A 24,118-nucleotide genomic window follows, 5' to 3' on the forward strand; every position below is an offset into this window, starting at 1 on the left:
GAAATGTGAGCTTGAAGTTTAACTGGAACGAAATATTGTCTTTGAGTGGTTTGGCACCAGGTGTTGCTGTTTAACATGTACTTAAAAGAACAGATGTCCTGAAGAGAACACAGGTAAGATATCTTGAACATGTCTGAGGGCAAGGTTTGTGCAGTCACAACTTAACATGTTGAAGGTTGGAACATTTAAAAAAAAAAAAAAAAAAGGAATGGAAATATTTATATATACATATATGTATATATTTATTTTTTAGGGAGTGGGGGTGCAGGGGAACGGGAGAGGAAACAAATTTCACAAGCTGATTATAAATATTGATTGAAAATTAAAAATTCAAAAAAAAAAAAAAAAAAAAAGGTGAAGTTGGGGGGGGGGGGGGGGGGGGGGGGGGGGCAGAGGATGCATGATCAGTGGTGGGCATGACTGCGTGGAGAAGTGAGGTGGGGGAATGGTACAACTTGGAAGGTTTGAAAAAAATCTAAAATAAGAAATAAAAAAAAAAAAAATTTTTTGCGGGTGGATGGGGGGGGGGGGGGAGGGGAGGGGAAGGGGGTGTGACCAAGGCAAGTGGGTAGGCAACTTCACATGTTTATAATAAATGTTCACAGAAAAGAACGAAAGAAATTTAATGAAATTCTGCCAAATGGTAAGTTTGTTATGTATAAATATGTGGATTTTTAGACAATTAAAGGGCAATAACTCTAGTTACAAAAGAAATCCGTACAAAATTGTCTGTGCACAACCACATTATAGTACTCTAAATTCTGTTAAAGTTTTATAGTTTAAGGTCAAATATATAAAAAGTTATTATGCAGAAATTGCCATATGTATAGATCTATAGTACCCTATATAGTTAACACTAGAAACTTCTAAGGGCCATAACTCTTTATTACTTGGGCAATCAGTCTGAAACTTGATGGGCCCCATAGTGGTGAACATGTATATGAAGTTTGTTTGAAAAAAAAATCTAAAATAAGGATTTTTTTTTTGGGGGGGGGGGGGGGGGGGGGGGGGGGGGAGGGGTGTGATCAAGGTAAGGGGGTGACCAGGTGTGGGTACACAACTTCACATGTTTACAATAAATGTTCCTGGAGAAGAATGAAAGAAATTTAATGAAATTCTACCAAATGGTAAGTTTGTTATATACAAATATGTGGATTTTTATACAATTAAAGGGCAATAACTCTTAATTTACAAATAAATCCGAATGAAATTCTGCGTACACAACCACATTATGGTGATCTAAATTCTGTTTAAGTTTCATAGTTCTAGGTAAAATGTATCAAAAGTTATGATGCAGAAATTGCCATATTTATAGTACCATATATAGTTAACACTAGAAACTTCTAAGGGCCATAACTCTGGTGTTACTTGGGCAATCTGACTGAAACTTGACGGGCCGCAAGAACTCATAGTGGTAAACATGTATATGAAGTTTTAAATAAATATTCCCAACCATTTCCTAGATATGGCTCCGGACGGATGGAAAGACGGAAGGACGGACGGACGGAAAGACAGACGGAAGGACGGACGGACGGACAACGCCAAAACTATATCCCTCCAACTTTCAGCGGGGGATAAAAATAGCTTGACATCTGGAAAAAGGGGAATACAAATCTGATGTAAAGAGGATAGACAGTTTTAAGGGTAAACTGCAGGACTTTAAAGAAATTTTCTGGTGCAAATTTGAGGAAGATGCCTGCAAACAGCCACTGCTATGAAAAGACAAGAGGGCCATGATGGCCCTATATCGCTCAACAGAGTTGATCTGGCCTACTGACCTAGTTTTTGACCCACATGACCCAGTTTCAAACATGACCTAGAGATCATCAAGACAAATATTCTGACCAAGTTTCTGAAGATATGATCATAAATCTGGTCTCAAGAGTGTTAACAAGCTTTTCATGTGATTTGAGCATGTGACCTAGTTTTTGATCCCTCATGACCTATATTTGAACTTGACCTAGGGATCATCAAGATAAACATTCTGACCAAGTTTCATGAAAATAGGGTCATAAATGTGGCCTCTAGAATGTTAACAAGCTTTTCCTTTGATTTGTGCAGGTGACCTAGTTTTTGATCCCACATGACCCAATTTCAATCTTAACCTAGGAATCATCAAGATAAAAATTCTGATCAAGTTTCATGAAGATAGGGTCAGAAAAGTGGCCTCTAAAGTGTTAATAAACTTTTCCTTTGATTTGATCAGGTGACCTACTTTTTTTACCCCAAAAGATCAAAATACAAACTTGATTTAAAGGTCATCAAGACAAACATTCTGACCAAGTCTCATGAAGATAGGTCATAAATGTGACCTCTAGAGTGTTAACAAGCTTTTCCTTTGATTTCATTGAATGACCTAGTTTTTGACCCCACATGACCTAGATTCAAACCTAATCTAGAGGTCATCAAGCAAAACATTCTGACCAATTCTCATGAGTCAAACTTAAAATGTGGTTTCTAGATTAACAAGATCTTCCTTTGGTCTGGCCTAGTGACCTAGTTTTTAACCCCAAATGACCCAGTTTCGATCCTGACCTAGGGATCATCAAGACAAACATTCTGACAAAGTTTAATGAAGATAGGGTCATAAATGTGGCCTCTAGAGTGTTAACAAGCTTTTCCTTTGATTTGACCAGGTGACCTAGTTTTTGACCTCACATGACCCAGATTCCAACTTAACCTAGAGGTCATAAAGACAAACATTCTGACCAATTCTCATGAGTTTCAAACTTAAACTGTGGACTCTAGTATGTTAACAAGATTTTCCTTTGATCTGGCCTAGTGACCTAGTTTTTGAACCCACATGACCATGTTTCGAACTTGGCCAAGAGATCATCAAGATTAACATTTTGACCAAGTTTCACAAAGATAGGGTCATAAATTTGGCCTCTAGAGTGTTAACAAACTTTCCCTTTGATTTGATCAAGTGACCTAGTTTTTGATCCCACATGACCCAGATTCGAACTTGGCCTAGAATTCATCAAGATAAACATTCTGACCAATTCTCATGAGTTTCAAACTTAAACTGTGGACTCTAGAGTGTTACTGTTAACAAGATTTTCCTTTGATCTGGCCTAGTGACCTAATTTTTGACCCAATATGACCCAGTTTCGTAACTGACCTAGAGATCATCAAGACAAACATTCTGACCAAGTTTCATAAAGATTGGGTCACAAATGTGGCCTCTAGAGGGTTAACAAGGAAATGTTGACGCACACCGCATGACGCCGGACAATGACCGGTCACAATAGCTCACCTTGAGCACTTTGTGCTCTGGTGAGCTAAAAAAAAGCCACAAATCCAGATCTTTGGACAGGAACAGATTTCTATGCAATTACAAGGAATCAGCCTAAGATTCTAAATTTTGCTGTTCTTGTCAAATACAGATTGTAGGTAAGACTGGGTTGTCTCCCCTACACTCACTTCAATTCTCTCAAAGTTCTTCCCCATTGCATCCAGCTCCAAATCAAAATCTGCACTTGTCCTGAAATCAGCGTTACTGCTATCACCTGTGTTACTATTAACAGAAATATCACTGATAGATCGAGTGTAGAACAGCGGTGGATATCCAGGCAGGCTGCTAAGAGTACCAAGCCCTGGTAAGCTTACATCATGCTTCTTAAGAAATTTCTCAAAATACTGGCAGTCACGCTCAGGTATAAATGGGTACATGCCTGCTAGTAAATGTCTTCTTTCAGGTCCATACAGTTTATAAAGATTTTCACAGAATTCTTGTAATTTATTTGATGAATAGTTCCAATTTTTCAGGTGAGTTGAGAACATTTTCAATTCTTCTGGTTTCAGTTTTGCGTTTAGTTGCCACATGTATTCTCGAAGCACTTCTGCTTGGGATTCACCACTAATTTCACTACCAATGGGTCCAGGAGAGTCAGGTTCAAGGCTCTTACAGGAGCCAGACACAAACTGGGGATGTTGTCCTGTTGTGGTTGCATCTGAACTAAAGGATCGATTATCATCTCTGATTGCATTGTCAATGGTGTCTTCAATTAAATCGATCATTACCGCTGAATAAACAACATGAAAACAGCAGCTCACTAATGCACATATCGCCTCTGCGGTGTCTTGTCCGTCACAAAGAAATACTGCCAAGTTTAGTCGTTCTGGTGTACCATGCTTTATTGCAAGAATATGAAGCCGTTCTTCTTGAACATAGCAGACATGAGCGATTTCATGTAGGGGAAGAAGAAGCAACATTTCTTCGTTTAAATCCCGTCGATTCACTTGTACTTTCTCTTTGCTCAAATACAGAATTGCCTCATGTTCAGAATTTATATGCAGTGGTATTAAACCTTGCTTCTTGCCTCTGTCAATGATCTTCAGCACTTCTGTTCTGTTTGTAGTGTCAGTTTCTGAAGGAACACCTGGGATGTTTCCAAGATATTTACAGTCAAACTCGACATAATGGTGTTCTTTCTCATCAAAGTTGTTCGATTCAATTCTCAGTCCTCTAGGCGTCAGCTCTGCTGTCCTTAACGGACGTAACTCGTCACTTCTTATGACAGACGATCTTGGGTTCCTCAGCATTATCTAGAATTTGCTTGTTCAGTTGTGTTGCTACAATTAACTTCCGCCCGGTGTCCAGGTAAAAATCTAACAGTTTGAGTTTTTCCCCTTGGGGGCCTCCGTCGCTTAAAATACAAAGTGCTAAAGTAATTAAAATATTTTTCATTTTTATGACACACTTTTTGTCAGACGCTCAGTATATCATTGTCATCTCATGTTTGAATATAATATGAAATTATGAGTAGGAAGTTCTAACATATTTTTTTTCGATGATGCAAGCAAAAGATAAATAAAGGAAATAAAAATGGCTGCGCCCAGTGAAAATCAAAAGTCACCAAGTTCAAACAATGACGGTGAAATTGACAAGGAATTAAATGAGTTATTGGATGGTGAGCATGATGAGCTTTAAAATTATTTCACTTTTTATTGTTAAAGTTTCAAACTTAAGTCATTAGGTCAACTGTCGTTTTCAAATGTGTAATTTTTAACATATTTTCGCGAGTGTTGGATTTTAGACCTAGATTATAACCTGCAACCCTTGATAATTGTGTTCTTCATCAATGACTTACTGAAGAGAAAACCATTTAAATCCCACATGAATGGAAGGTTTATCATTAAACTGAGGTTGAAAATTCAATTTCTTGCTAGTCGTACTCCATCTAAACAGCTGATCGCCTGTATTGACATGCTGCTGTTTGACAGGCCCGAGTGGGGTCAAGTCAAGTCAATATTTATTTATTGTCGGTAGATAAAATAACATTATAAACATAAGCTATGTATAGCTTTTGACCGACATAAACCACAAAATACATACTGTTATTTGAGGGGTAGCCAAATCCGGAGTTCTATGTATAGATCTATGTCCACACCCTCAACTTCTGTCAGCCATTTGGAATAAACTGAGCACTGGTCTCGATCATGCAACATCTTCCTAAAAATTTATCATTTACTCTCAAAGCAACAAAAAGTAAAAAGGAAGTGGCTAGGGGTATGGATCCATACCTCTAGAATCTGATTCTAGAGGTACAAATCTGTACCTCTAGACAAGCCTGTTAGGGGTTTTCTAGGGGTACGGACCTCCATTTTTCTAGCGATTAAGGGTAATTTACATTTCAAATTTTGTAAAAAAAGGAAATGACAAATAAGCATTCATCAGTATTCACCTTAAACTTGGATCTAAATAGTTTACAGATACCAACTTTCACCCGATTTGTTACATTTTCTTTCGAAACATAAATAACCGAGGAACACCAAATAAATCATGAGGATTCGAACTGGCGGAATAAAAGATATATAGATTAAACAAAATAATGTTAAATTATGTTGTGAAAAAAAACCTATTTTTAATGATAATTAACCCTCAGGGAATTTATTTTTTCCACACATTTGGTAGCCGTTATTTAGGTTTTGAAAGAAAAGGTAAACAATCGGGTTAACACTGGTATCTGTAAACCATTTAGAACCAAGTTTTAAGCAGACATTGGTTAAGTCTTATTTGTTATTTCATTTTCAACAAAATTTAAGATGTAAATCATCCTAAATCTCCAGAAAAAGGAGATGCAGGCCTGTACTCCTAGAAAACCCCTAACACTAAACAGTAATATACACAGGCTATTGATAAATAACATTCCCATATTAATTGCAATGAAAGAAAAAAGTTGAACCTGAACACTGTGAAAATTAAGCATCTTTAAGAATTTTTCTTTCTGATGCCCACGAAAGCAGGCATATTAAAATCGCACTGTCCGTCCTTGTGTGTGTGCACACATCCATGTAAATTCTTGTCCAGGCTGTAACTTCAACATTCATAGGGGGATTTGAAAATAATTTGACACAAATGTTAACCATATTGAGAAGGTGTGTCGTGCTTATGACCCGGATCTCTCAGGTCAAGCTCAAGGTCACAAAATGATGTGTGATTTTTTTCATGTCCGGTCCATATCTTTTTGGCACATTGAGGGATTTTGAAATAAGTTTGCACAAATGTTGTGTCTTATCAATGACCCGGATCTCTTGGGTCAAGGTCAAGGTCACAATTTGACAGACAACAGTTACTGTAGCATTCTTGGGCACGTTTCGGGGGCATTTGTCACCAATAGTGACAGATCTTGTTTTATTTAAAATATTTTTCTTTAGTTTTATTCTAAAGACTTGGTTTATATTTATTTTTCACAGATGCCCTGGAAGATTTTGACAAACCAGGTGTAGGAAAACAGACAGCTGGGGCAGAAGGTGGCAAACCAAAGGTAGGCAATGGCATGTACTATTTGCTTCACCAATTCCATAATGTGTGTTTTTTTGTGAATTTCAGTTGTTTTTGTTATTTTCAGCTCACCTGTCACAAAGTGACAAGGTGAGCTTTTGTGATCGCGCGGTGTCCGTCGTGCGTCCATGCATGCGTCCGTAAACTTTTGCTTGTGACCACTCTAGAGGCCTTATTTTTCAATGGATCTTCATGAAAGTTGGTATGAATGTTCATCTTGATGATATCTAGGTAAAGTTCGAAAGTGGGTCACGTGCCATCAAAAACTAGGTCAGTAGGTCAAATAATAGAAAAACCTTGTGACCTCTCTAAAGGCCATATTTTTGATGGGATCTTCATGAAAATTGGTTTGAATGTTCATCTTGATGATATCTAGGTCAAGTTCAAAACAGGGTCATGTGCAGTTAAAAACTAGGTCAGTAGGTCTAAAAGTAGAAAAACCTTCTGACCTCTCTAGAGGCCATATATTTCACAAGATCTTCATGAAAATTGGTCAGAATGTTCACCTTGATGATAACTAGGTCAAGTTCGAAGCTGGGTCATGTGCCATCAAAAACTAGGTCAGTAGGTCTAAAAATAGAAAAACCTTGTGACCTCACTAGAGGCCATATATTTCATAAGATCTTCATGAAAATTGGTCAGAACGTTCGTCTTGATGATATCTAGGTCAAGTTCGAAACTGGGTCACATGCCGTCAAAAACTAGGTCAGTAGGTCAAATAATAGAAAAACCTTGTGACCTTTCTAAAGGCCATATTTTTCATGGGATCTGTATGAAAGTTGGTCTGAATGTTCATCTTGATGATATCTAGGTCAAGTTCGAAACTGGGTCACGTGCGGTCAAAAACCAGGTCAGTATGTCTAAAAATAGAAAAACCTTGTGACCTCTCTAGAGGCCATATATTTCATGAGATCTTCATGAAAATTGGTGAGAATGTTCACCTTGATGATATCTAGGTCAGATTTGAAAGTGGGTCACATGCCTTCAAAAACTAGGTCAGTAGGTCAAATAATAGAAAAATCTTGTGACCTCTCTAGAGGCCTTATTTTTCAATGGATCTTCATGAAAGTTGGTCTGAATGATCATCTTGATGATATCTAGGTCAAGTTCGAAAGTGGGTCACGTGCCATCAAAAACTAGGTCAGTAGGTCAAATAAGAGAAAAACCTTGTGACCTCTCTAAAGGCCATATTTTTCATGGGATCTGTATGAAAATTTGTCTGAATGTTCATCTTGATGATATCTAGATCAAGTTCGAAACAGGGTCATGTGCAGTCAAAAACTAGTCCAGTAGGTCTAAAAACAGAAAAACCTTGTGAACTCTCTAGAGGCCATACTTTTTATGGGATCTGTATGAAAGTTGGTCTGAGTGTTCATCTTGATGATATCTAGGTCAAGTTTGAAACTGGGTCAACTGCGGTCAAAAACTAGGTCAGTAGGTCTAAAATTATTAAAATCTTTTGACCTCTCTAGAGGCCATATTTTTCAATGGACCTTCATGAAAATTGATCTGAATGTTCACATTGTTGATATCTAGGTCAGTTTCGAAACTGGGTCACGTGCGGTCAAAAACTAGATCAGTAGGTATAAAAATAGAAAAACCTTGTGACCTCTCTAGAGGCCATATTTTTCATGAGATCTTCATGAAAATTAGTGAGAATGTTCACCTTGATGATATCTAGGTAAATTTCAAAACAGGGTCACGTATCTTAGAAAACTAGGTCAATAGGTCAAATAATAGAAAAACCTTGTGACCTCTCTAGAGACCATATTTTTCAATGGATCTTCATGAAAATTGGTCAGAATTTTTATCTTGATAATATTTAGGTCAGGTTCAAAACTGGGTCACAGGAGCTCAAAAACTAGGTCACTATGTCAAATAATAGAAAAAACGACGTCATACTCAAAACTGGGTCATGTGGGAAGAGGTGAGCGATTCAGGACCATCATGGTCCTCTTGTTTCATTGGGTTTAACATCACACCCAGAAGTTATAGGCCATATGGCATCTTTCTAGCTTTTGATGGTGGTGGAAGGCCCCAGGTGCTCCGCTGTGAATTATTTTATTATGAGTGGGCACCTGGGTAGAACAACCAACCTTCTGTAATTTCAGTTTTATCTTGCAAGAACCAAACATTTTAAAAGTCTCTTTTGATGGAATTAGGAACTTTTTCAGTTTTAAAGAAATCTTTCCTAATGTCAGTTTTATGGCCAAAAATGTATTTATTTTTCCCAGAGTATAATTGCCAATGTATAAAAATTTATGAATTATTTTACAAAATGTTGCTTTATGCTAACTAAAATAAACTGAAAGTTTTATAGCAATCTATCAACTGATTATTTCAAAAATCGAAACAGAAAATGTTGATGTCCAAACTTATAATGGAAAGTACATCACCAACTTGGAGTTCCTTAGAATGATATATAATATGAATGTTGTGGTGTTTTATTTCAAGAGAAATCAAGGAAAACCCATGTTATGAAAAATGTGGATCAAACCATAAACTTTTAATGTTAGGAAATGCTAAACAATCAAAGTCTTAGTCAAGTTTTTTTTTTATCCTGATACGACATATGGTTTGGGTTGTAATTGACTGAAATTTTTAATTTACCAGTCGATTGAACAACATTTATGATAATTGGCTGCTTGTAATAGAGAAATTGGGATAAAAAGGCTGTGTAAGAATCTAAGAAGTGTGGTAACACTGTAATCCTCATTAACTGAGATTGAGATGGAAAATACATACATGTCCTGTGATATCATTTAATTTTGTAGGCTTGAAGTTTTGTTGTTTTGACCAGATCGGCTACTAGTATTACATGAGGGTGTGATTTCTTGGATTTCGTATGTTTGAGATAAAATGAATGGGAATATTTTATTCATTTAGATTTTTAATTCTGTGGATTGATGCATCCAGGAAATAATCCATGAAATCCACAAAAGTTAGACCTCGACGAATATTAATGATTTTACAGTACTGTAGTTGAAACTGTATTTCAGGAAACTTTGTCCAGTGGTGGAGACCCTATCTCAGATGCATTTGCGGAACAGTTTTCTGATGAGCTGTCGAAGGAGTTTGAGGATGCCATGAAGACATTCTTAGCAGATGATCCTGCAATGATGCAACAGATTGAAAAATTAGCAGATGCTGCAGGGTGTGCAGGTGAGTGGTTGGAATCTTCACCTGGGTGAGTGGCTGACATTATGTGTAGTAAGCCACAACTGTCGTATATACATGGAGTTCATGAAATGAGTTTAAATTTTATTTATTCTTTTGGATCGATTCAAAAGTTGACATTTAATATTTAACTGTCTTTATTAAATAATTTTAGTTATATCCGAATATGTGTCAGATATTAATTTTATTCTGTAAAGTCATTTAATTTCGTGGGCATGAAATTTAGTGGTTTTGGTCAAAACGGCAATTTCCTGGAGATATAAATTCGAGAATTTCAATTTTTAAACATTAAATGGATGGGAAATTTACTTGTTCATTGGGTTTAATTTCGTGGATTGACTTGACCACAAAATCCACGAAAAATAGTCCCCCACGAATATTAATGATTTCACAGTATATGAATAAGTGCTTTTGTTGCTTTTTGATTAACAGTTATAGCTTAGGTCATACGGCAGTTTTCCGTTTTAAATGGAGAAAAAAGATCTCCCGTACATTTAAGCAGCAGGATAAAATCACTGTCTACATTCCAGCTGAAATAACTTAAACAGATTTAAACATAACTGTGTTGAAAATATATTGACAGTTGAACAAAACTTAGTGGCCACCTGTATTAAGCAGTGGGGGCAGCCTCTGCCTTAAGGGGAGTGGTGGTCTAGTCAAGGTGTCGGCCCCTCAACCCGAAACTCATGTGATTCGAGCCTCACTGGGGTTACCACCACACCTTCTCATGTGATGCCAGTACTGGTTTTTCTAGGAAGCAGAGAGGTTCAAATAAGCTAAAAGTTTTCATCACAACAGATCAAATAAAAATTAGTATAAACTTTTAAGCAGCCACTTGCCTTAAGCAGCCAGTCAGTTTACTTTGCTAGTTGACTTTTTGTTATAATATCAGATTGTCTTAAGCAACAAAAGATTGTGCCGCTGTCTTGACTGGCTGCTTAATATGGGTTTGACTGTAGTATACAGGTGTTTTCACTACAGCCATAATATTGCCATCTTAACAACAACAAAAAAAAGACATGATATACATTACCAACTGAAGTCTACAACCCTCTCCCCCCCAATTTTTTAGGTATCGGTTTTGAGTTGAGAAAGTGTGGTATATAGTTTCACATAAATTTGGTCCGTATGTATGAAAGGTGAAATATAGCTTGCCAATATTTGAATCTGTCTACAGTGGAGATCTGTGCGATTAATGAGAATAGAATACCCAATGACAAGTAGAATTCATTGTTTATAATACTTGTTGTTTTTTTTTTGTTGAACAGGTGATACTGCAGAAGGACAGAAAGAATTTGGTGAAACACTCAAGCAGACACTGAACAGTCTTGCACAAAATACAGAAGGATTACAGGTAAGTAACCTGAAACACAGGGGCCTCTGTGGTTGCTGACTTGACGTCAGTTCCCCTTCACCTGAAACTGAATAATTTGATTAAACGCCTATTTCTATACTATGACATATTCAGTGGCATTGTACATAATATATATTAGTATATAATAACAATAATAACAACAACAACAATAATAATAATGATAATAACTTTATTATGCCCCCCCTTCGAAGAAGGAGGGGTATATTGTTTTGCAGATGTCGGTCGGTCGGTCTGTCTGTCTGTCGGTCGGTCTGTATGTAGACCAATTCGTTTCTGGATGATAACTCAAGAACGCTTGGGCCTAGGATCATGAAAGTTGATAGGAAGGTCGGTCATCACCTGCAGATGACCCCTATTGATTTTGAGATCTGTATGTCAAAGGTCAAGGTCACAGTGACCCTGAACAGTTAAATGGTTTCCGGATGATAACTCAAGAACACATGGGCTTAGGATCATTGAAAGTTGATAGGGAGGTTGGTCATGACCAGCAGATGACCCCTATTAATTTTGAGGTCTGTAGGTCAAAGGTCAAGGTCACAGTGACTAGGAACATTAAAACGGTTTCCGGGCGATAACTCAAGAATGCTTGGGCCTAGGATCAGGAAAATTGATAGGGAGATTGATCATGACCAGCAGATGACCCCTATTGATTTTGAGGTCATTTGGTCAAAGTTCAAGGTCAGATTGGCCAGGAACAGTTAAACGGTTTCTGGACGATAAATTGAGAACGCTTGGGCCAAGGATCATGAAAGATGATAGAGAGGTTCATCATGATCAGCAGATGACCCCTATTGATTTTAAGTTCGACTGTTTCAAGACAATAACTTGAGAACGTTTGGGCCTAGGATCATAAAACTTGATAGGGAGGTTGGTCATGATCTGCAGATGACACCGTATAGATTTTGAGGTCTGTAGGCTGAAGGTCAAGGACACATTATAAATTAATAGCCACTTTTTTTTCAGGGAAAAAATTAATAGACAAACTTGGCGTGCGCGTTATTCGCGTCGCGCTTTATCGCATTTCAATTAAAAATCAAGTTAATAACAAGGGTATTTATAAAACTATGTTAATTCTATTTTTTGTCATTGGAATTAAACCTTTTTTCAATCATTATTCTGTTACTCTTGTATAGCAAAAAACATATATCTTGCAAGATTTATGGTTTTGTATTAAAATATAGATTCTTGGTTATTTTTGTTTGTATTTTTCTAACTATCAAAGCTATTGCTTGAAATTGGAATACATTTTCACATAATTGCATACGAATATCCGTATCATGAACATTACCATTGAACCCTACTGAAAATGATGCAGATTATGACCACCCGGAATCCCGGACCAACCTTGAGTCGTGAATGCTAGTATTCACGGGTACTGGTACTGATGATAAACCTGGACAGATGATAAAGTCGAACACCTTGGAAATATTCAATTGCAATCAGTTATTTATAAAATTGAACACGCCATCTTATAGTTTCCACTTACAACACCAACTGGTGTAAACAAAAACAAAATTGGTAAATATTCTGTATAAATAAATGACTTACGTAAATTTGTTTAAAAAATATTTATCCAAAATTACTGGGGAAGAGGGTGTTTTTTGCGCATGCTCACTGTCAAAACATGAAGGCCTGACATTTGGTAACTTTTCATTACTTGATCAGGAATGACTGTTGCAGCTTTTTTGGGAAAGTTTCAGTATAATAATACCAAGAAAATTTTGTAAATGACAAAGTGTTCGAATTAATCATCAGTCAACGTTCATACAGTCCCCTTTTAACATACCCCTTTCAGGGCCTCACTTTGTGTGAGTTTGCTTACTAAATATAAATTTGAATCATGTAAAGTTTTCAGTAAAGGTTAAGCTTTATTTTGATACCAACCATTGATTACAATTTGCAGAAATAAAATAAAAAAGTTACAGGTAAAAAACCTCATCTTCCGTTCGGGTTTATCATCAATACCAGTATAGACGATTTTCCAACTTGTAAATAAGGTTAAAGGTCAGTAATTCAAATCCTTCTTTGTTTCATATAAAAAACGACAACTACATATCGTCTTTACGTATCTTTAAAGAACATCACTTTTTCCTACACCTATTTTTCATGAAAGTTCTATCACAAATTAACGAAAAAATGAAAAGAAAATAGGGGGTTATGTAGTTCCTAGTGAAATGCCAGTCAGTTGTGGTCTGCTACCCTAAAAGCGCATATTATCTGCGCGCATAACCTATCGTTCGACGCAAAACTTGCCATGGGTGATGAACATGAAAACCGTCTCATTTCAGCAGAATTCTATAGTGGGAAACGATTAAGCATCGTCTCACGAATTGGCAAATGAATTAGTATTTATTATGGACTTCTTCGACTACACCACGGAAGCACATTTTCGACCGAATTACTGACCTTATTCCTATAAGAAATGTTTCTTTTCAAATATCACATAATTTTCATTTCTATTTTCAAGAAAGATGTAATACCAAACATATTGCCAAGTTTCATTGTGAAATTTCGAGATTTTAGAGAAATATAGACATTTAATAGAAGCCACCCCCTACCAATTTACTGGGCTAAATTTTGGCCCTATGGCCCTTTTATTGTATATTTTGGTAAAAGTTTCACTCGTTTGCATTATTTTTCACTTGGATTCTGAAATATCATTCATTCCGTCATGAATAAGACCCAAAAGGATGCATTTTTTGCATTTTCTGACATTCTGGAGACAAAATACTGGCTTTTTAATCCCAGAAATCGCTGCTGAATAGGCGCATCTTCTCAAAATATGGTCAAAATTCAAAAATTTTCAAATTTCACTATTATTTTGCATTGAAAACACCCTTTTATATCATAAACAACCGATCTATGACTATTAAGACTAATTGCGATGTGTTTCGAGAAAGTCTTATTTCAGCTCTTATAGGTTAAAGGTCAGTAATTCAAATCCTTCTTTGTTTCATATAAAAAACGACAACTTCATATCGTCTTTACGTATCTTTAAAGAACATCACTTTTTCCTACATCTATTTTTCATGAAAGTTCTATCACAAATTAACGAAAAAATGAAAAGAAAATAAGGGGTTATATAGTTCCTAGTGAAATGCCAGTAAGTTGTGGTCTGCTACCCTAAAAATGGCGCATATTTACTCTCGTCCGCGCAATAAACACCTACTTCCGGTTTCGATCTGCAAAACTTGCCATGTGGGGTGTATGAACATGAAAACCATCTCATTTCATGCAGAATGTCTTCTAGTAGTGAGAAACGGTGATTAAAGCACTCGTTCTACACGAATTTGCGCAAAAAATGGGAAAATTAGGATCTATTTATTATGGACTTCTTTCGACTACACCACGGAAGCACATTTTCGACCGAATTACTGACCTTATTCCATAAGTTTATTTGCGATTTCGCCATTTCTGTAAAGGGAAACTACTCTCAGCGCTTACTGTATATGCTAAAATCTAAAATTGCCGTTACATACCGTAAAAGAGCGAGTGTTTTTCTTTAACAATTTTAATTTCAGATAAATTTAATATTATTTTGATGAAAGCAATATAAAAAATAATATATATTATTATGATACTAATTAAAGATCGAGTGTTATCTCCAGCCGAGATCAAACTGTGAACAACAAAACTGACACAAGGTGTCACACTAATTGCCGATAATTACTGGCGATTTAATAAACAGCAGACTGTGTTCAATTAAGCGTGTCAAAGTCACCGTTTAGAGGTGGTAATTATGCCTCTGGGCAAATACACTTCCTGCTACCGACTTCGCACGTTTTTGTCGATAAAACTATGTATGTTCCAGCTGTTTATGAACGATTTTTTTGCAATATTTTTTGTAGCATTTTTATTAATTAATCGCCATTTTCTATCGCCAAAAATTGCGTTTTTATCGACTTTTGAATAAAATAATCGCCATTTGGCGATAATGTCGATTGGCAGCGCGAGCACTGCATTGACCCAGAACAGTTAAACCCTTTCCGGACGATACCTTGAGAACGCTTGGGCCTAGGATCACTAGGGAGGTTGATCATGACCAGCAGATGACCCCTGTTGATTTTGAGGTCAATAGGTCAAAGGTCAATGTCACATTGAACCAGAACAGTAGAACTTTTGTTTACAGTGAGCAAATAATTTTTGTTCCTTGTGCAATTACTGAATGCATCAAGGGGGGCATTTCGTGTTCGACGAGCTCTTGTTTAAACAAACTGTCATGACCACACCCTGCCCTTTGAGGCCATTTTACCCCTATTGCCGAATACCAGTGCTTAAAGCCTTACACAACATTGTGTTCACCTGTGTGTGTTTAAATCTTGTTTGGGAAATCGTGTATGAAAGGCATCCAGCTGACTTGTGGAAGGTTGGTAGTTCTACTGCGGACCAGCTCGTGCCAAAAATAATGCCATACAGGTATCTTTGGTCTTCCTCCGCCACTAAAGCTGGAACGTTTCCACATAACCTTAACTGGTTGATATGACTTAAAGCCAAACAAAACAAATTTGAAAAATGAGAATTTGTAAAAAAGTTCTGGGCCAAAGCCATAAATGGGACTTGCACAACATTGTGTTTATTTGTTGCATTACGTTTGCCACCCAATACCAGCTGAAAAACAATATTTTTCACGGATCGGGTTTTACGACTGATTTAAGAAAATCTTTTGGTGGAAAATTAGACTGGATTTGTTTAATGAGTATAACAAGGGATACATGTTCATTATTTCACCTCCTAGAGTGTTTTGTACTACTGCCACACTTAAAGTTGTTTTATTACTTATAAGGTTCTTCTAACACATGTATATAGCCATTGTTGGTATGATTGCTAATCTTTGGCTTTCCTTTGAATAAATTTTCAAGTTGTATTGTGATACATAGGATCATGGAGCTGCGGGCATGGATGATGAAATGATGAAAATGTTTTCTGGAATGGGCTTGGAGGCGGGCGGCCAGGATGATGGGTTTATGCCAATGATGCAGAATATGATGAAAACTTTGTTGTCAAAGGATGTTCTCTATCCGTCATTGAAAGAAATATCAGAAAAGGTACAGAATTAGCTCTCTTTACACCTTCTTTGAAGAGCAAGCAACGCTCATTAATTATAGGTTTGATTTGTATTCAGGAATATGCACAAGTTCTACTGTGGAAATTGTGCAACTTTAGGAGTACAATATTATTCTGTGAAGGAACGATTGCGTATTTCTTGATGCAGATCTTACTTTTTTCACACGCATCTACACTTAAACTTATTGCAAAGGTGGTATAAATTTGTTCTTCAGCCTGAGTAAAATTGAAAGAACTGTTGTTAAATTGATGTCACAAATGATGTCACACACCCGATCGTATGAAAATTGAATATCAGTTTGGAAAAATCTTAACGTTTCTGGTTCCAATGTAATTGAACAGAGTATAAATTTATAAATGAGTATATAATAAAGGCGGATATTTCTCTCTCTCTCATAAGATAGAATTCTTAGGATAATAACCTTCCCAGAGCAACACTCCCTGTACAACAAACACATTTTATTCTTGCATACCAGACTGGAGTTTCTAGAGTTTTCCCTTTCCTCAGAGCTGGAAAACTCCAGTCTTTCACCCTGTGTGTGTGTAATATATCTCTCCTGCAGTGCTGTAAATGGCAACATGATTAACTACATTTATGAAGTAAATTCATGTATTAATTTTTACTTTTTATGTAAAAGAGGATAAAATTCAAATACTTTGATAAAAAAAAAAGACATTACCAGAAAAATACATGAGCCGTGCCATGAGAAAACCAACATAGTGGGTGTGCGACCAGCATGGATCCAGACCAGCCTGCGCATCCGCGCAGTCTGGTCAGGATCCATGCTGTTCGCTAACAGTTTCTTCGATTCCAATAGGCTTTAAAAGCGAACAGCATGGAGCCTGACCAGACTGCGCGGATGCGCAGGCTGGTCTGGATCCATGCTGGTCGCAAACCCACTATGCTGATTTTCTCATGGCACGGCTCACATAATGTTACAATTAGTAATAAAACTTAATAGTAACTGGAATTTATGTTTTGTAATACTCTGCCAAAGGCAGAGGAATATAGGTGTCATAAGAATGTTATCATTAGAAATTGGTGCAAATGGAGATATTTCTTGGTTAGCTGTTTTTGTGGTAACTTGGCAGGGCCACATTACTGTCTAAACAGTTACCTTTCAGCTGGATATTTTCATCTGCTATCATAAGCAGTGAAAGATTCTTATAGTTTACCCTAAAAAGGTTGCCGGGCATGTTTAATAAATTCAAGAACATAACTGGTTGGGCGTGCACACATGAATTTGTAGGCCAACTTTTGGATGAAAAGAGTTTTTTTTTGTAGTCATGCCTGCAGGTAAAAGTTAGTTTTAAGTACATTTTTGTGACCCAAGTTCAACAGTTGTTAATTTATGTTTAGATATTTCAGTTCTGATGCCCGTAAGTAAAGTTTTTATTCCACTTAAGTAGAGTTCTGATATAAATTGAGGTTTTAATAGGGTATTTGATAGCACTTGAAAGGCTGTAATTAAATGTGTTTATTTTACACATGTACTTCAAAAATGCTGGAAGAATATGATAACTTCCAGTGTTTTATTTTGGTCCTTCTCCAAAAGGTATGGGTTTTCCCCATTTTTTAACAACAATTTCCATCAAATTTTTTGTTTCTTTGCCTTTTTCCAACAAAATTATCAGTACATATTTAAGCCATACCATTTAAAACATAAGACAATGAGTTTTTAAGTAATTTTTATGACAAAAACTATTTTTCATTACCATGCAGCTATTTATCCCCAATTTTAGTTGTTACGATGCATTTTCCCCTTCTGACCATCATTCCCTCGGTACTGCCTAGAATTTTCACTTGTCTTTCTACAGATTGTACTTGTCCTGCTATTCTTCTTTTACAGAGAGCTCGACGATATATGACCATTTCGTGTCGATTCGCCGTTAAACCCAACTCACTCACTTTACAGACAGCATCTATTTTAGAGTCTGTTTAAAACGGTACATACCAGAATCTTATTCTGGTCTACTGAATGTCTAGCTAATGCAATCACAATGCCCAGAGACGGATTTTAGAGTTTCTAACAACAGATCTTTTGGCTGTCTGGTTTCTGCACATCTCTACAAATGTATTTTAATTGAATTTATTATATTTTTGGTAAAAAATCACACTAGTTCTGCAGGACAAGTAGAACAGCAAGTTCCAATTGCCTGGAGCAGATTTCTTCGTGTATTTACAAGTGGATAAGTGGATTTGTCAAGCTCTGCACTGAAAAAAATACTGTCTTTAACTTGTGAATAATTTCAATTTAGGTATTTCATAATTTGTGCAGTTAATTTCCTATTTTAATTTTTCAGTATCCAGCTTGGTTAACAGAAAACAAAGGAAAAATCACAGACAAGGAGCATACCAACTATACCAAACAGAGTGAGATAATCAAAGATATTTTGGCCGAATTTGAAACTGAAAATTCAACAGATTCAGAAGAAGTTAAAAAGCAACGATTTGAGAAAATTATGGATATGATGCAAAAAGTAAGTTCAGTACCCAATGCTTTATTTACATTTTATACTATATGCAGATATTTTTCTGTATTCAGATTTGTGCTGTATTAATGTTTTGTACTTTATTTAGCAAAGGCTGCTGTTTGCAAACATGTGTTATTACTTATTATCCCTCGCCGATGAAATCTGGAGGTGGGGTATTGAAATGGCGTTGTCCGTGCGTCCGTCCATCCGCAGCCATTTCTCAGTAACTAGCAGGTAGAATTTCATAAAACTTGAAATAAACATGAGCCAACATACTGCGATGATGCCTGTCAAGTTTTTTTTTTAATTGGTCAATTTTCCTTAGAGCTAATGCCCTTGATTTAATGAAAAATCCACGTCTGCAGCCATTTCTCAGTAACAAGCTGGTAGAATTTCATGAAACTTGAAATAAATATGAACCAACATACTTCGATGATGCCCATCTTTTTTTTTTTAATTGGTCAATTTTCCTTAGAGTTATTGCCCTTGATTTGATGAAAATTCCACGTCCGCAGCCATTTCTAAGTAACTAGTTGGAAGAATTTTATGAAACTTGAAATAAATATGAACCAACATACATTGATGATGCCCGTCCATTTCTTCTTTGCCTTGTTATTTTGAATTTTTTTCAAACCTTCCAGGAATGTTTATCAACAGTTTTAGCATTCCCCCACCTCGCTACTCCACCCAGTCATGCCCACCACCCCGATCATGCATCACCCCAACATTTTTTTCCCCATCAATATTTATAATCAACATATGAAGTATTGTACCCTCACCCGGTCACCCCCGCCCACCCATCCCCACCCTGAAAAAAGAAATTCCATTCCTTCTTTTTAACTTTTTGCCGGATATATTTTTTTGCCATTCCTCACCACAAACCCTTTCGGCGGGGGATACCAATTCATCAAATTTGCCTGTTTCCTTAGAAATATAAGGTTTATAGAATTTCTGTAGACTTAAGACCTTATGCTGGAGCCATCCGTGGTTGAGTGGTTAGGGTCGTTGACTTGAATCACTTGCCCCTCACCAATGTTGGTTCAAGCTTCACTTGGGGTGTTGAATTCTTTTTGTGAGGAAGCCATCCACATAGCTTTAATGGAAAGTTGGTGGTTCTACCCAGGTGCTTGCATGTGATGAAATAATGAACGGAGGGGCATCTTTGGTTTTCGTCCACCATCAAAGCAGGAAAGTCACCATATGACCTATAATTGCATTCCATTTAATAAGGCATTTATATAGTAAGGACAAATGATGAGTCATTTGAGGGTTCTCCCAGTGCTGTTTAAAACTTTTAGTTTGAACTATTTATTAGATTTATGATGGCAGGAAGTTTAAAATTTACCACTGTTTGAAGGATTTTTGATTTTCAAGGAAGTTTTTGTGTTTCCTCGCCTTTCATGTTTAACTTAGAATACATGTTTCATTACTTAATAGGCGGGAAGTGTTGCATATTACACTAGGAAACACAATCAGGTTTGATTCAGTATGGAGTACTACAGACTAAACGATCCAAGATTAATTAAGTATAGAGTACTACAGACTAAAGAATTATATAGGATCACTGGCAGGAAAATATTGTATGATTTTTTTTAAAGCATTGAGTTTATCTTCGTAGATTGTCATTAGTCCTTTTAGATTGCTTATCAAAACCAGGCTAAATATTCTAACATGACCTTATACTTTTCAGATGCAGGACCTTGGTCAGCCACCTAAGGATATTGTTGGTGATATGGCTCCCGGCTTGGACTTTGATGCAAATGGTGTACCAAAATTCCCTGGGACATCAGAAGCTTGCTGTGTCATGTGATCTCCCATCTTCATTGTGATTGGTTCATTATGAATTAGACTTCAGATGTTTGTTGCATCATGTGACCTTCCATCTTTTTTGTGATTGGTTCATTTTGAGTAACACTTCAGAAGTTTGTTGCATCATGTGACCTTCCATCTTTGTTGTGATTGGTTCATTTGGAATCATGTTGTCATGTGATAGCCATTTGTCAATAATGGCCTTTAAACTATTTTGCTATAGAATGAGCAATTCTTATTTGTATATATTGGCAAGCATTCTCTGTGCAATTTTTTTTAAAGCTTTTTTTGTAAGTTCTTACTTCTTAATCATGAAAAACTGCTGGTTTTTTTTTTTTCAAACAATGAAAGCCGTAATCCTAGGACTTTGTGAAAAACTTTAACAAACATTCTAGTATTTCCTTGTCGAGATTTTTATGAACAAATGGTATGATTTTTATTAACAAAACTAATGTATTAATTAAATTAAAATTAAATTAAAATTTATGTAGGTTTCCAAACAGCGGAATTAATGGTCTTCCATTTCAGTATGATATAAATGGAACTATGGTATCTTGTAAAAAATGTTGTATTTTAGTGTACACTTGATTTTTTTATAGATGTGTAATGAACCTAGGTTTCATGTTGGCGTGATATTTTACAAGACAAGAGTCACTAAGCACTGGCCTGTTAAGCTGAAATAAGTTAGGAGTTGAAATTTTTTACTCCTGTCCAAAACTATCACATTGTACAGCTTATGTTAATAGATTTCATTTCTTGCTTACTTGTTTTGATACGCGCTTGAGGTTTATTTCATAAAGACTTTTGTGAAAGGCATTAAAAATAAATGTTAGAACTGATGCATGCAGATCTGTTATAGACATGCATTTCTATCATAACCTTTTAAATGTGGTTAAAAGAGCATGTCTGTCATTGTGCAATGTCTGTTGTGTGTTGCCTGTCTTTTTTTTTCAGACCCAACCATACACTGTCCTTTGATTTAAAATTGGAATATTTAGAAAACAAGAATTATGTTTTTAATAAAAATATTACTGTAGAGGTTAAGATTCAGTAGTATTAGTTAAAATTGTGTATAGGTTTAAAATCAACAAAGGCAGACTTGCCTTTGTAGAAATTAGTGGTGGGAGTTTGTCTAGATACAAATTTCAGACTCAGTTTGTCAGTGACCTTTAAAGGTTATAATTGTGTGATGGAGATTTTGTATACAGTGAAAGGGAAACGGTTCCCTCAAGGACAGGGGTGGCTCTAGCAGTGCTTGTGTTGCTGGGCTAATATTTTCTATTTTTGGATAGAGTGGTTAAGGTCACTGATGTTGAATCACTTGCCCCATACCAATGTAGGTTTGGAATTGAATTCTTCATGTGAGGAAGCCATTCAGCTGGCTTATGGAAGGTCGGGGTTTTACCCAGATGCCTATCCATGATGAAATAGTGCCTGGAGTGCACCATGGGTCTTCCTCCACCATCAAAGCTAGAAAGTCACCATATGACCTATCGTGTCAATGCAGTGTTAAACCCAACAAATATAAGAAAATGTTCGGATCGCTTGGAACCCAGGATAACTTGAACATTTTGCTTGTCTCAATGCGACTCCAGGTGGTCAGTGTTTTACTATAGTTTATGCATGATTGAAGCTGCTCTATAAAATGAACATTTGAAAACTTAAAGAGGAGCAAATGAAATAAATATACTGGATGAAAAAATAGGCAGGGTAATTTGTTTTATACAAGGCGTTTAATTTTATTTTTCTTAAATGTTTGAATTGTAGAGAAATTGTGAACATGTTGCAAGTAATATATTGTTTTAATTATTCAGTGTTAAAGTATTTAGTTGATATAATGTTTTTGACATAGAGGTACTTATCATTAATGGGTGTTTTAGTCCCCTAATTTTCATAAACTTTCAAATATGGTAGTCTTACTGCCCTTCCAAATCCTTCTTCCTGCTATTGTTTAATTTAAATAAAACACAGTTTTAATTTCAATACTCTGCATCATGATAAAATATCAATAATGTACCAAATGTGCCATGTAAATCCAATTAATGCAAGGATCTCACTTCTGGTCTATCTGTCTGCCTCTCAGTATGATTCAGACAGTTGTTTACCAGTTTACAGTTCTTATTTGTTTGAATTTAGACTTTGTAAACATGTTAACACCAGATCTAGTCTTTTTAGCAAAGTTCAAAATTTACCTCCCTTCTCTCTCTATATGTTTATTCCTACAGTATTACCTATACTATTTGAAAAAGAAGAGGAGATTATCTTTTGGCAAATAAAACAGGAGCTTCACCATTGCTTTAAAGATTCATGGTAAATATTGGCTAGTTTCATTCCATATTTTAGGGATATCAAATAAAATCTCCCATTTCCAGAATGGACATGACTAAAGTGTGATTTTTTAAGGAATTGAATTTTTTAATTTCTCTGATAGTGTAAATTTTAGTTGCATTGTTGTGCACCATTTGTTCTTATCACATTTGATTGAGTGGATCAAACCTTATGTTTTATGTACCATATACATTGTAGTTATTTATACGGATGTATAGGCTGATCTTGGTCTGCACTGGTTGCAAAGGCAGAATCACTTGCTGCTAGCAGGCTAAAGGTTAATTATGTATCAATGGCTAAGTGTGTTGCTTATATAAGAAAGATAGTGAAATTTCTAGTAGAATTGTCCCAAAGGAAAATTGATCAGCAGAATGATGATGGGACCTGTATGGCCAAGTGATTACAGTCACTGACTGTGAATCTCTTCCCTCTCACCTCTTGGTTTGAGCCCTGCTCAGGTCATCATGTGAGGAAGCCATTCAGCTTGAATACAAACAGTTGGCGGTTCTACCCGGGTGCCTCTCCATGTCTCAAATAAAGGTCAGAGGGGCACATGGCGTCATTCTTTACCATTGATGCAGGGAAGTCGGCATATGGTCTGAACCATTCCAGTGTAGAAAAATCAAATTGTGAATATACTGAATTAATAAATCTTTAGATATTCATAATTTCTTTACAGAATACCTTTCTTTTTTCCCTGGGGATTTTTAAAACAGTAGTTTGAAACAAAAGTGATAGAAGTGTGTAAGTTGGGACAGATATTAGATTATTTACATTTGTAAATTATTTTGCAATACACAACTCTACAAGTATGGGATTATTATAAATGTCATTGATATGAAATGTTTTTTTCTATTGTAAGTTCCAGTGATATTTTATACATTCTTGTACTTCTAGTATTAATACATGCCTGTATCATTATAGAACGAGTGTTTTAATTTGTATGGCGAGTGTTTTGATTTGTATGGTAATGTCTTGTGATTGTAAACAGGTAACCCATTTTTTGTCTTGATTGTTAAGACTATTTAATATATTATGTAAAATCAAGAATTAAAATCGAAATAGATACATTATATTTGCCTTTTCAGTTTTGAATCATGATA

General features: G+C 36.1%; 2 protein-coding genes across 2 annotated transcripts; one reads left to right on the forward strand and one right to left on the reverse strand.

Annotated features, from left to right (window-relative positions):
• Window positions 1-1,003: 1,003 nt before the first annotated feature.
• On the reverse strand, window positions 1,004-4,624 carry LOC123561876 (cerebral cavernous malformations 2 protein-like). Its single transcript, XM_045354556.2, has one exon. The coding sequence runs from the start codon at window positions 4,543-4,545 to the stop codon at window positions 3,358-3,360; it is 1,188 nt and encodes a 395-aa protein (XP_045210491.2). The 5' UTR covers window positions 4,546-4,624; the 3' UTR covers window positions 1,004-3,357.
• A 67-nt stretch (window positions 4,625-4,691) lies between these two features.
• Window positions 4,692-24,088, forward strand: LOC123561877 (peroxisomal biogenesis factor 19-like). Its single transcript, XM_045354557.2, has 7 exons — window positions 4,692-4,913; window positions 6,700-6,770; window positions 9,787-9,949; window positions 11,233-11,318; window positions 16,217-16,384; window positions 18,708-18,884; window positions 20,569-24,088. The coding sequence occupies exons 1-7, from the start codon at window positions 4,829-4,831 to the stop codon at window positions 20,686-20,688; spliced, it is 870 nt and encodes a 289-aa protein (XP_045210492.2). The 5' UTR covers window positions 4,692-4,828; the 3' UTR covers window positions 20,689-24,088.
• Window positions 24,089-24,118: the final 30 nt, after the last annotated feature.

Source organism: Mercenaria mercenaria, chromosome 10, assembly GCF_021730395.1.
Source record: "Mercenaria mercenaria strain notata chromosome 10, MADL_Memer_1, whole genome shotgun sequence".
NCBI lineage: Eukaryota > Metazoa > Mollusca > Bivalvia > Venerida > Veneridae > Mercenaria > Mercenaria mercenaria.